The 13,074-nt window shown below is 34.0% G+C and overlaps 2 protein-coding genes across 2 annotated transcripts; both read left to right on the forward strand.

The window, feature by feature from the left end:
• The first annotated feature begins 1,360 nt into the window (after positions 1–1,360).
• On the forward strand, positions 1,361–4,809 carry LOC122582557 (NAC domain containing protein 52-like). Its single transcript, XM_043754967.1, has 4 exons — positions 1,361–1,810; positions 2,408–2,685; positions 2,776–2,961; positions 4,042–4,809. The coding sequence occupies exons 1-4, from the start codon at positions 1,582–1,584 to the stop codon at positions 4,534–4,536; spliced, it is 1,188 nt and encodes a 395-aa protein (XP_043610902.1). The 5' UTR covers positions 1,361–1,581; the 3' UTR covers positions 4,537–4,809.
• A 2,169-nt stretch (positions 4,810–6,978) lies between these two features.
• LOC122582547 (NAC domain-containing protein 53-like) lies at positions 6,979–11,568 on the forward strand. Its single transcript, XM_043754955.1, has 6 exons — positions 6,979–7,296; positions 8,169–8,446; positions 8,656–8,847; positions 9,929–10,414; positions 10,799–10,907; positions 10,989–11,568. Exons 1-6 carry the CDS (start codon positions 7,101–7,103, stop codon positions 11,381–11,383), a joined length of 1,656 nt encoding a protein of 551 aa, XP_043610890.1. The 5' UTR covers positions 6,979–7,100; the 3' UTR covers positions 11,384–11,568.
• The last annotated feature ends 1,506 nt before the right edge of the window (positions 11,569–13,074 follow it).

Genomic DNA, 13,074 nt, shown 5'->3' on the forward strand with positions numbered 1-13,074 from the left:
CTAAAAGTATATAAACAATACGAAAGATTTAACAGATAAAAATTGACGGGCGTTAAAAATAAAGGACTAAGTGTAATCCTTATCTAGTCAGAAAAGATTGCTATTTCTGATAAATAAGGATGTAACTTGACTTTTGGATATAACTATAGTTACGATCTATGTCTGACTTTTATATTTATTTTGGGTAAAAAGGATTATTTATGTTAGAGTTTAGGGGTTTTGTTAAACGAATTCTTAAGGACTTTCGTTAAACTGCATTAATTAGTTGTACACTTACAATAAAGTTCAGGGGGTGGGGTTTTAATATGAAAATGTACAATCTTTTTATGCACGTTAAGTGAAGCCCTAAGGGCTTTGTTTAGCATTTTCCTAAAGTTTATCTATAACTTTTCAAACAAGGGATCGACAAAACGTCATGTCGAGTTTATAACCTATATTTATTATCTTTCATTTGCAAGTGCTTTTGTTGATTATTATAAGTTTTACGCAAACAAGTTTTATGATATGGGAAAATGATCAATCTTCCTAATTTATCCTCTTAAAAATCCTTTAAATTATATGATCATGACACATGTTGTAATCAAAGGATGAGATTATGAGATAAAATTAGTGGATTACACTTGGCAATGAGTTAAGGTATTAAGAAGATTATTAGGAGGATGAGTTAGAAGGATTGATCATTTCCCAAATGATATTTGTCTAGGTTACAAACATTTCAAAAGAATTTAAAAAAAATGATAATCATTTTACAATCCTTATTACCAGTTACCTCGCTCTTCCTTTTAAAATAATTTCACCGATGAATTTGTATAATAACCAATGCTTTTATACAGAGATAGAAAGAAAATCAATACATTATGTTAAAGATTTTGATATTATAATTAAGGTTAGAAAACACTAGATAAAATCTTTAGAAGCTTTGAAAAAAAATATATATATTTTTCCAAATCAATAATTCATTCACTGAATTTTAATCTAAGCGTACAATTATTTAATGCATTTTGATAAAAGAAATAATAATTTATGTTTTGTTTGGCAAAATCCATTAATATTTTATTTACATATACTATTATTACATTATTTATAAATAAATACAATCTTAATATCAAAATCAAAAGTAACTTATAAACGAAACAAGTAAGATCTTTATAACTTTCTTCTTCTTAAAGAAACCCCTAGGAACAACGATAACTTTAGTAAAAAAACATTTTACTAACCAAATCTTATCAAGAAAATCCCAAATTGAAAGGGAAAAAAGAAAAACCTACCAAAGAAGTAAAGAGCACCACTCAAATAGATACACCCACATTTTTTTTTTTTTTTTTTTTTTTTGTGTATATATATCTTTTTCTTTACTTGCGTTTTCGATTTCCGTGTCTATCAAGCCATCCATCCATCCATCCATTGATCAGAGGTTTCTTAACTCACGGGCAATTCATATCCCCCCAACTTATTTACTTCATCTACAATCCAATCCATGGCTCTTTTTTTATTATTAATTTTATATATTTATATATATCCACTTTTTGTAATAACACCCACAACTGCAACTTCTATTATATAGATCGGGAAAAATCAAATATGGGTCATGAAATTATTGGTGTAGCTTCGCCGGCACCAGCTGCGGTGACCCCTCAGCCGCCGCCACCACCGCCGCCGCCGACGTCACTTGCACCTGGCTTCCGGTTTCATCCGACAGATGAGGAACTTGTGATGTATTATCTCCGGCGAAAGGCATGTGGGAAATCTTTCCGGTTTCAAGCTGTGACTGAAATTGATGTTTATAAATCTGAGCCATGGGAACTTGCCGGTATAAATTATTTAATTATTTTGTTGTTTTGTTAATTTTTGGTGGGTGTGATTTTATTTTGTTTATAATTACTTAATTATGATAAAGTTTTAATCTTTAATGAAAAAAGATGTGAACTTGCCATAAAAAAAGATTTAATTACTGATTGAAGAATTTGAGAATGTTTTCATTTCATTTCATGTAGTATATAATTGAATATGAATTAAAAATTATATCTTGAAATTATTGGAGAAATGATTGACTTTAAGAATATGTGAAAATATGGATAAAGTTGAAGAATTTAAGTGTAGCTGAGGACAAGTGGATGAGTTTGAAACAATGAAAAAAAATTTGGTGTAAAAAGGTGAAAACTTGTTTAGGAATACTGGAGATTAAGCATACAGTTGAAGAACACATGAATGAGATTATGAAAATAAAGGTAACAAGAGACAAAAGGTGCAAACTTGTTAAGAAAATGGAGGGACATTAGTATATATGTAGTAATATACTTTGTATTAGTTGTGTACCTTGATGAAAAGCTTACACAATTTGCATATATGGATTATATGTTAAAGATAAATTTTGCTGATCTTCTGTCATTTCTATGGCTTGTTTTAGACTTTTCATCTTTGAAGACAAGAGATCAAGAATGGTACTTTTTTAGCCCTGTAGATAGGAAGTATGGAAATGGTTCACGGTTGAATCGTGCCACCGGAAAGGGGTATTGGAAGGCAACTGGAAAGGATCGATCAGTACGCCATAAATCAGAGACCATAGGGATGAAGAAAACACTTGTGTTCCATAGTGGTCGAGCCCCTGATGGAAAACGGACGAATTGGGTCATGCATGAGTATCGGCTTTTGGATCATGAATTGCTACGTGTTGGAGTAACACAGGTTTGAAGCATTAATGATTATAAAGCAACCATTCCCATTTTGGGACATGAACTAATTGGTTGATTGTTGTTGTGGGGTGGTGGGGAAAAGGATTCATTTGTGTTATGCAGGATTTTCCAAAAGAGTGGGTTAGGGCCACCAAATGGGGACCGTTATGCACCATTTCTTGAGGAAGAATGGACCGATGATACAGCCCTCATGATTCCTGGTGGTGAAGCCGATGATGATATGACCAATGGTGATGAGACTCGTGCCGAAGGAAATGACATTGTGCAGGTATTGCTTGTCCCTTTCTCTTCTCTTTATTTTTTCTTTCTTTTTTTAATTTTCAATACATGATTAAGGCTTTATAGAGGTGTTATCTTGTGGGCTTATGGCTTCTGGGAGTTTGAGGGTCCTGTTCAGGCTTTTAGGTCAGATTTAAGCTATCAAAACGGAATAATGAAGCATATGAAAACAAACCAAACAGGTCGGCTATGGTTTAGCTGATTGGCTATGTGGTATATTTTTATTCTTTGGGTCATAAATAAAATTGAATCATCATATCATGTAAGTTGCTTCGATCAAACATGAACCAAGGGTATTACAAACGAACTATGAATTGTTCTTCTTTTGTTATATATAGATGGAAGAATATGGAATAATATCTTTTGTAAAGGAAACATGCAAAGTTCATATTTGTAAGCAAAAATGATAAGCTTGGTAATAGGAAAGAACCATAAAAGGTTTGGAAGGACAAACTAAAATCCATGTCTTAATACACTGTTTTGATAGTCATTGACCAAATTTTGTGTGGTGAAAGTTACTGCTGTATGGTGTCCACAGTGTCGTAAGATTGTGTATTTGATGAGTTAATCTTGGATTGTCCTGGTTTAACAGTTTACTGATATACAAGATTAATGTCAATGATTTATGTTTATGCGTTGGTTTTACAGCTTGTAAACACAACTCAAAGGACTTGAGTAGAAGAATGTCATATAAAATATTACTCGTATATCGTTTGTCGAATTATTTGGGTTACTTGAAAATTCTAGGCATGTAATTGTATGTAGGTGTCTCTAGTCTCTACTAAGAAATCTCTACAAGATAATGATCCACTTCAAGGTTTTTGTTAAATTTTTTTATCTAAATACTATAATTTTATGGAGAGTACTAGATGTTTCTGGGAATTCGTGTCCTTTATGTATCTTGGCGGATTGCATTATGTTTGGAATAGGTGTTGTGTGCTCCGTGTAAGCTTAGCCTCATGGTTAGGTTTGGTCTGACACGTAAAATTGAAGACTGTATAACCTGATGGCTCAACCTTAACCAAATTCTCAGGTGGTAATTATAGCTAACAATGAGCTTGTTTTTCAGGAAACGTCTGCCAAGAAGATCCTTGACCAAACCGAGGATCCACAAACCATTCCGTTTGTTTGCAAGAGGGAAAGATCGGAAGACCGTGTTTTAAATGGTGAACCCGAGCTCGAAACATTCTCTTTGTTCCATAACAAAAGATCAAAGGTTAGTGATCCGAACTGTAGCAATGCAAATGGTTCAGAAGATTCTACTACTACTAGTCAAGATCCAAGAAGGGAACTCTTGGAGTTCCCTCTACTCGAGTCAATCGAAGCCAAAGAATGTCACCCGCCAACCGTCTTGCCATCTTTTGATGCTGCAACACTCGAGAAATCCGTTCCACCAGGTTATTTGAAATTCATAAGTAACTTGGAGAATGAGATTCTTAATGTTTCAATGGAGAAAGAGACCTTAAAGATTGAGGTGATGCGGGCCCAAGCCATGATCGACATTCTTCAGTCACGGGTCGAGGCTTCGAGCAAAGAGAATGGTGGGTTCAGAACCAGCGGCTAGGTAGAGGTGTGTGTTTTTCTGAAACGTGTAGCATGTATCGTAAGAAACTTTTGGCCTGGCTTTGATAATGGCTTGTCTTTGAGTCTAGTTAAATAAAGTTGTCAGACTACTTGTATTGTATCCGGCTTTTGATCTTTTAATGTTTAGGACCTGAAGTTGGTTTCGCGTAGCAAATGTTTATGCCGGAACTCTGTACTATTTAGTGCGTTTCTTGATGCGTGTAACATGTTTCTTTGCAATAATTTAGCTGGACACTATGAAGGCTTAGTTGGACGGCGAGTCAGAATCATCATCCTTTGTGTATTAGATTACGTTCAGTCAGTCAGCACAATACTTTAAACTTGCTTCGAGAATAGAAACCGAAAGATAAAAGCCCCTTTTTCACACCCTTTACGTTTACATTCAAAATTCATGAGTAGGACCGTAGGGGTAAAGCTGAACAATATGGAAGGATACCAAAGTTGTAAAAAGACACCCTTAATTCAAATTTCGCCATTTCTTTTCTAACTCATTTGCTTCATATTGTCGAAAATAAACTTCCACTTGACACCATCAGAAGCTTTAACAAATTTGATGTCAAAGCTTTAACAAATTCATGGCCGTAGCCAAATAATCAATGTTGGTTATAGGTAGAGTTTCGAGTAATGTCTGAGTATTGAAAACCCTATCATATGCTAATCTTTATGCAGATTCAGAAAATATGACACGATGACAATATTGCAAAACAGTTCGAAGGGAAATGTAGAGCTGTTAATAATTTAATATGTATTTATCTTCTTGGTGATCAAATAGATAATCTAGCTTATTCATCATTTTGATTTATTGCTATAAAACATGTGTTGAATATTTTAGTGTAATTGGGTAAACTTGTTTGATCAGTATTGTCATAATAATACATCATATAGGATTGGTGGTGCGGAATGCACGCCTATTTGAATTTATTATGACCTTAAGGTACGGGGGTCCGGGGGCAGCGCCCCTAGGAGCGGGGTCTAAGGGGCGGCAGCCCCTGGCAGGGTCCAAGGGGCCGAGCCCCTGGCTAGGGTTGAGCTGAGGGACTAAAAATGGCAATTTTGAAACCTTGCAAATAACTGCCGTTTTGGTGGATTTATACACCCAGTAACAAGATTTCTGGTCATTCTCTTTTCTGCTTTCTTTCTGGTTCTTTTCTCTCAAATAATAAACACACAAAACGTTCTTAATTCTCTGAATTGTATCCGATTGAATAGTTTGGGTGAACAGCCAAATTGATTCAATCTGAAAGTGATTACACGCCTTTCAGAGTTTGATTATATCCGGTTATCTGTTCGTTATTCACGAATTTCCCCAACAACATATGACAAGGTTATTGCACTTTTAACCTAAAACGCCATGCAATATATATGTGAGATGGAATCAGACTTCTTATACTCTTACAAGTCACGAATCGATCTTTATAAATAAAGTAAACTTTTTAAGTAATTTTTATTTATTCTTGACTAGTTTTTGACCCGAATCAAGACGGGTCGAAAACTATGTATGAAATTAAGAATTTATTGAAAGTCGGATCAAAGTTTGGTCTTGTACTAGTTAAATTCAGTCGAACCAAATTATACTTGTTTTTAAGAACCAATCACATGTTACTTTCGTACTTAGGTAACCAACCTTACATGTTGAAGGCTTTACTTTTTCTAATCTAAGAAAGAATATATAAATAAGCAAGCATCTTTATTTTACTCTTTGTTTTCCTTTCTTTCTTGCCAAACACTCAAGATGTTTGAAGCTTTTATTATATATACGAAAAAAGGGTTTTTAAAATATGTATAGCTTCAGGAACAACATTGATTCGACATAATTAAATGTCTTGTCTTTGGACGGTTTATTTTGGGGTTTCTCTTCCTATAAGGTATTGAGGGTAAAGAGGCTCGTTAGCGTCGGTTAAGACAATCTAAACTAAATACCCTATTGCGAGCATATTTAAATAAAAAAATAGCCGACAAATAGATGAAAAATAATGTTTAAGCACATGTAATTTAAAAACTTTAGATCTATGTAATTATAAAGTAAATATTTTGAAGCACTTTAAAAAAATTGTAATTGAACACATGTAATTTTTATCCTAGATCGATTCGTAATTGCGTTTATGACATCCTTTTTTATAGATATAAATGAATAAATTTACAAAATTACATACTTCTAACAATGAGATTAATGTAAAACTTATAGTAACAAAATTTTTCATAATGTAAATATCCTTTTCTATTTTAATAATAATAATCAATAATCAATTTTAAATGAGTCGGCATGCATATTCCAAGTCAAAATAAAAGACGTGTCATATTAAAGTGAGAAATTTCCAATATCAGCAAAACTCTTGCCATATACAACAACTACCAAAACTTATCCCATAATAATAAAATAATAATAAAATAAAATAAAACATATATATGTATATCATTCACGAAAATTAAATTTTCCCCCAAAAAAACAGGATGTCACAAACTCAATTTCGAAACCCTAATTAAAACCCTAAATTAATTTTCCTTTCTAATATTAATTATACAATCAAAATTCAAATCTTTTTCATGGCACGTGTAGCGATAGATACAGCAGCAGCAGTAGGAGGAGGGTCGTCATCACTTGCTCCAGGATTCAGGTTTCATCCGACAGATGAAGAACTTGTTAGATATTATTTAAGGCGTAAGGTTTGCGGTAGACCTTTTCGTGTTGATGCGATTTCTGATATTGATGTTTATAAAGTCGAGCCTTGGGATCTTCCAGGTCTTTTTTTCTTTCTTTTTTTTTTTTGAAATTTTCTTGGTGAATTTTTTATATTTTTTTTTGGGTATTTTTTTAGTTTATTATATGGATTTGTAAGTTTTGGACTTGTATTGATGTGGGTTTTGTTGTATAATGAGATTGCTTTGTGAAAGTTAGGATCTTGTTTGTTATTTTTTTGTATATATATGTGTGTTTATGCATTTATGTTTGTATACATTGTGTGTATATATAAATTTATGCTTGTATATATGTGTGTATCTTGTAATGTTAGAATGTTTGGTATTATTTGTTAAATGTATAAGAAGGCCTTTTAGGAGTTTAAGGATTTTGGTATTTATAAAAATAATGTTTTTTTAGTGAATAAATGTATTGTTAGGACTTAGGATGCAGCTTTTAGGAAAAAATGTTGCCGATCCTAAAAGTGTTTAAATAGAAGCTACCGAAGGAAACGTTAGGAAAAAGTTGCAAGCTTTTAGCTCCAGCTACTTTGATCAAATACGGCTTTGGTTTCTGTAAAGATGGGTTCTGTGATATACTGTATCTATTAGTCTATTACTATAGTAGTTGTACTGCTTTGTTTTTAGTAGTTTAAAGATGGTGTTTTATGAAATTCTGTTTCATGATTGTTAATCGTTTTACATATGTAAAAGATTGTAACGTCACAGTTGGTGGTGTTGATTGTGTTTTTTAGGGTTGTATGGTAAATTCATCACTCCAGCAGTTGATATTTTTTTGTATTGTTGACGTCTTAAATATTATGCTTTTATGAAATTGAGCTTCCTTATTGTTAGTTATTATACATGTAGATAATGTAATTGTATGATGAATTATAACGCCTTTGCTTGTGTTATTTCATCAATATTGGATTATAGGTCTGTCGAGGTTGAAGACTAGAGATCTGGAATGGTATTTCTTCAGCATGCTTGATAAGAAGTATGGGAATGGATGCCGGACTAACCGTGCTACAGAGAAGGGGTACTGGAAGACCACCGGAAAGGACCGAACTGTTTACCATAGAACTCAAACGGTTGGGATGAAGAAAACGTTGGTCTATCATATTGGACGGGCCCCAAAAGGTGAAAGGACTAACTGGGTTATGCATGAATATCGGCTTGTTGATCAGGAACTTGAAAAAGCTGGTATTTTACAGGTGAGAATTAAATGTAGCTGTAAGTTTTGATGCGTTGTTGGATTCCAGAACGAGACTGATGTGTGAAACTGGATAGCCGGAAGTTCTAGATGCTACTAGTTTTCTCATTTTTTTTGTTTTCATATGTTATGAACTTATGATGTTATTAAGCTCTTATGCATATGATCTTTGATCGTGTTGTTATGTCCTCTTATACATTGGACTTGCAGGATGGGTTTGTTCTGTGTAGGATCTTTCACAAAAGTGGTTCTGGACCTAAGAATGGTGAAAAATACGGGGCACCATTCATTGAGGAAGAATGGGAAGATGACGAGACAATATTCATCCCCAAACAAGAAGGCTGCATTGCAGAATTACCTGCTGATATGGATTCCTATCTGGATGCTGATGAAATCGCACAGGTTTGCACCCTTTTGTGTTTCAGTTTCAGTAAGTACGGGGTTTAATAGACTGACTTAAGGTTTTTTTTTTTTTTGAGAGTTTTTTATTTTGGTTAGGTTGTATTATGTTATTACGACATGTTAATTTTCATTATCTTTTCGGAGGGTGCCATCCTCACAAAAAAGATGGTAAAGGAGTTACGATCAGTTTCTTAAGAACCTGAATGTTTAACTGTTCATTTTGGATTGCCTTTTGAAGTTGGTGAGATCACAACATTTTTTGTCTAATCTCATATATCTTCAGGATGCCATAGATCATATAAATCTTATAGATGACATTTATGAACGTAAAGCTGGCAGAGCTTGGTTTTATGTTCAAAGTTTTTAATCATTAATGTTCAATCTCTTGAGACAGCCAAGTTAGCAAACTGGACTTCGATTGGAAATTTTAAACGTTTGCCTTTTGGTCTATAGTGTTGTTCATTAGAATCTTCTTACCATCCTTTGGAGGATAACCAATTCATGGTAAGCTAGTGAATTCTTCTGATGCATGCCATACAGGAACTGTATATATGTATGCAATCTGTCATGTGATTTGGTATAAAGTTTCTAAATGTGTATAGTAGCAGGCAAGCAGAATCTTCTGCTCCTCTGTCATTCTATTTAAAACAACACAGGAACATAATGGTTTTTCACAGTTTACTTGCATAGAACCTTCTTTAGGTTGTCCATTTTCTGTCTGAAATTATGGACATAAACATGTTTTTATCAAATATCAAGTATGTTTTACTCTACCTTATAGCAGAATTTTGGTTGGTAATTTTTGATGGGCTGTTGGATCTTTGCATATCAATTGCTTGGCTTGAATGGCTCATTTATCTGATACAGTGAAACATATTGGTAGCAAGTTTCTGTTTTTCTTTCTTTCATTAAGATATGAAATGGCATAAAGATAGCTGATCTGTTAATCCAGTGGAAATTTAGAGGAAAGGGGCAAGATATGAATGTCTTGTTATTATGAATATATTTTTTTATTTTTAAACATATAAATATAAGTAATCTAAGAGAGCAGTATCATTTTTCTTTCTTTGTTTTCTCTTAGATATTAAACTCAGACTTGCCAAAGAAAGATGTTCCTCTCCCATCAAGCTTCCATCAGGGTGATAATGTGGACTATGCTGATGTATCCCCAGATGCGACTAATGACTCTCAAAACTCCTTTGTGGATGTGGTGGGTGAATATGAACCTCAGGTTAACCAATATGATGGTTCTAAGTCGTTTGATCTCCCTGTGCAGACTGGGTTGGAACCCAAGTCTGTCAACTATGGATTTACTTCAGAACCAAGCAATAACTTGAATTTTGACCCAAATTTTTTGCTTGATGAACCATACTATGACGCTACCAATGGCGACTTTCCACTTGATGAAAACTTATTTTTTGAAGCTGATGATCTTAAGGGTGATGTGGAGACAGATTCTGGCCTTGATATACTCAATGAATATACCTCTCTATTCAATCCAGATATTGACAGCTTCAACTATGCTCTTGGAAACAACATTCTCCCCGACTCATCCCAAACTCTTGAGGTGCTATCGTTTAGAATGATCTTTTCTTGCTTTTTGATTAGAGTTGGCAGAATGCCTCAGAGAAGGCGGGTTGGTAGCAGGTCAAAATGAGTGTTTTTTATGGTCCGAGTTTGCTTTTACCTGAAACACTTTCTCTTTAAAGTTATCGTATAAATAGTTGGCATCCAAAATGGGCTTTGGAATGTTATCAAAATTTGTATCAAATTAAAACAAATCTTTTTTCTTGGAACATACTCTTCGGTTGACTTCAACACGTATGCTGTGGAGTCATTTTAATTTACTTTAATCAGTTTGACCTGTTGGAGATAAATTAAAATTTTGCCACGTGCTTTGATTGATACTTCACTAAAGTATGCTCTTTGCCTTTCCCTCTTCCATCATTAGAATATGAATAATGGAAACCAGCAAGTGAGTGAAGCAAGGCTGCCCTTTGAAGGACAAAAGCTTGATGTTGCCCCCTCTTCAAAGCAAGGGAATCCAGATCAAGGAACAGGTGAATAGACATTTGTTTGTCCTTCAGTTGGTTGTATTTGTTCCTGGTTATCACAATCTTACCTTTTTTTTTGGTATATAGGTATTGCATATCCGTTTCTCAAAAAGGCAAGTTACATGCTTGGGAACATTTCTGCTCCACCTGCATTTGCATCAGAGTTTCCTACGAAATATTTGGATTCTGCTTCTCAAGCTTCCAATCTGGTCAACGTTCCTTCTGGTATGATTCGTATCAGCAATGTCTCCTTCAATGGCGGTGCAGTCGACTTAACGTTAGGCAAGCACACTCAACTCAACATTGTTCTTTCATTTGGCTTGGGACAAAGGAAGGTTCATTCTGTCAATTCATATCAAGTTGAGAAGGCCAGTTCTGGTTCGTCTCGAAGCTGGTTTTACTGTGCGTTTGTGTGGATTCTGGTACTTAGTTTGAGCTTCAAGATTGGGAGTCTGTTATGCACAAGGTCGTTCATGACCTGAATTGACCATAGTTTGAGCTTCATTTTCATAGTATTTTAGCAGGTCCTAAGTAGAGAATAATTGTGGCAGTCGAAATATATTTTGGAAGTATGTTGCAACTGCAGTTATTTGACTTGAGACATTTTGTTGAGAACATGGTGTTATGCATATATATATATGAACGAACAAAAGTAAATTTGCACTTATATCTTACACATGATTTTCTTGTGGGCCCGTCGCTGGAATGTCTTTAGTGTTTTTACAAAAAAGTCTTGTATATCGTAGTAGATCATGATGGTGGTGTGTAACTTACGAAAATCAATGGTCCTTTTTTGAACTTTTTTTAGTTGGTCTCAAATTATCTTTTTCATATATATATATATATATATATATATAGAGAAAAGGTTAGGTAAAGCATGCAGTACCTATCTTAGGTAAAACAGGGGGTGATTATGTAAAATTTAGGGGGAGTTTATGTAAAATTTAGGGGGGGTTATGTATGTTTATTAAATTCAAAGGTTTAATATGTAACTTTTTTTAATGTGGCAGTACCTAAGCTTAGGTAAAGTCTGCAGTACGAATCATTTTCCCATATATATATAGGGGTGAGATATTTTGAAACCACCTCTTATTTTAGGACCAACTAGGACCATTGATTTTTGTACATCATCATCTACTACGATTTACAAGACTTTTTTGTAAAAACACTAAGACTTTCCGGCGACGGGCCCACCAGAAAATCATGTGTAAGTTAAGTTACACACATGTGTAACTTATACATGTGTAAGTTAACTTACACATGATTTTTCTGTGGGTCCGTCGCTGGAAAGTCTTAGTGTTTTTACAAAAAAATTCTTGTATATCGTAGTAGATCATGATGGTGGTGTGTAACTTACGAAAATCAATGGTCCTTTTTTGGACTTTTTTTAGTTGGTCTCAAATTATCTTTTCCATATATATATATATATATATATAGAGGGAAGGGAATATGAGGCTGTTAGGCACCTAAGTTGGGTGAAAACCCCTCACATACCTTTTTTTAAACCATAAAAATCATGGGGGGCCAAGCATTTATTCAAAATATTAAAATATTGGTATGTGAGGGGTTTTTCACCCAAGTTGGAGGCATAACAGCCCCATACTCACGTTTCTCATATATATATATATATATATATCAGTCTTGTAAATTGTAACTGAGCCACGAATAGGTTGATTTTTGCAGTCAAACCTGTCATTCTCATATTTAAAATGACATATAACTTGCATATAGTTGTTGGGTTTAAGGATATGGTTCTTGTTTAAAAAATCATGCATATTATGGACTCAGAACATCGATATGATGGTAAACAATTGGATGGCCAAAAAATCACCGGAAAAAAAATGTTAATTTTCTACTTTGAAATGGGTTTTGAAAAACTCCATATAAAGGAAGAAGGGTAAAAAAAAAACTCAAATCGGTATAGTACATTAGTACTCTAGTTTATACTTTACTAGAAGGGTACCCGCGCGTTGCAGCGACAACATTTTATAATGCGTGAGATGTCGTAACGATGAGGTATCCAACCGTGGTTATCATTTTAAATATATGTCAAAGATTAGATGCAAAAATTAATATGGTGCATAAACTAACCATTGTAAATATATTTGTTAGGCTAACTTAGGGGTAGTTTGAGAATATTGAAAAAAGTACTAAAATTCCTAAAATAGAAAGT

The sequence above is a fragment of the Erigeron canadensis genome, chromosome 1 (genome assembly GCF_010389155.1).
Source record: "Erigeron canadensis isolate Cc75 chromosome 1, C_canadensis_v1, whole genome shotgun sequence".
NCBI classification, from domain to species: Eukaryota; Viridiplantae; Streptophyta; class Magnoliopsida; order Asterales; family Asteraceae; genus Erigeron; species Erigeron canadensis.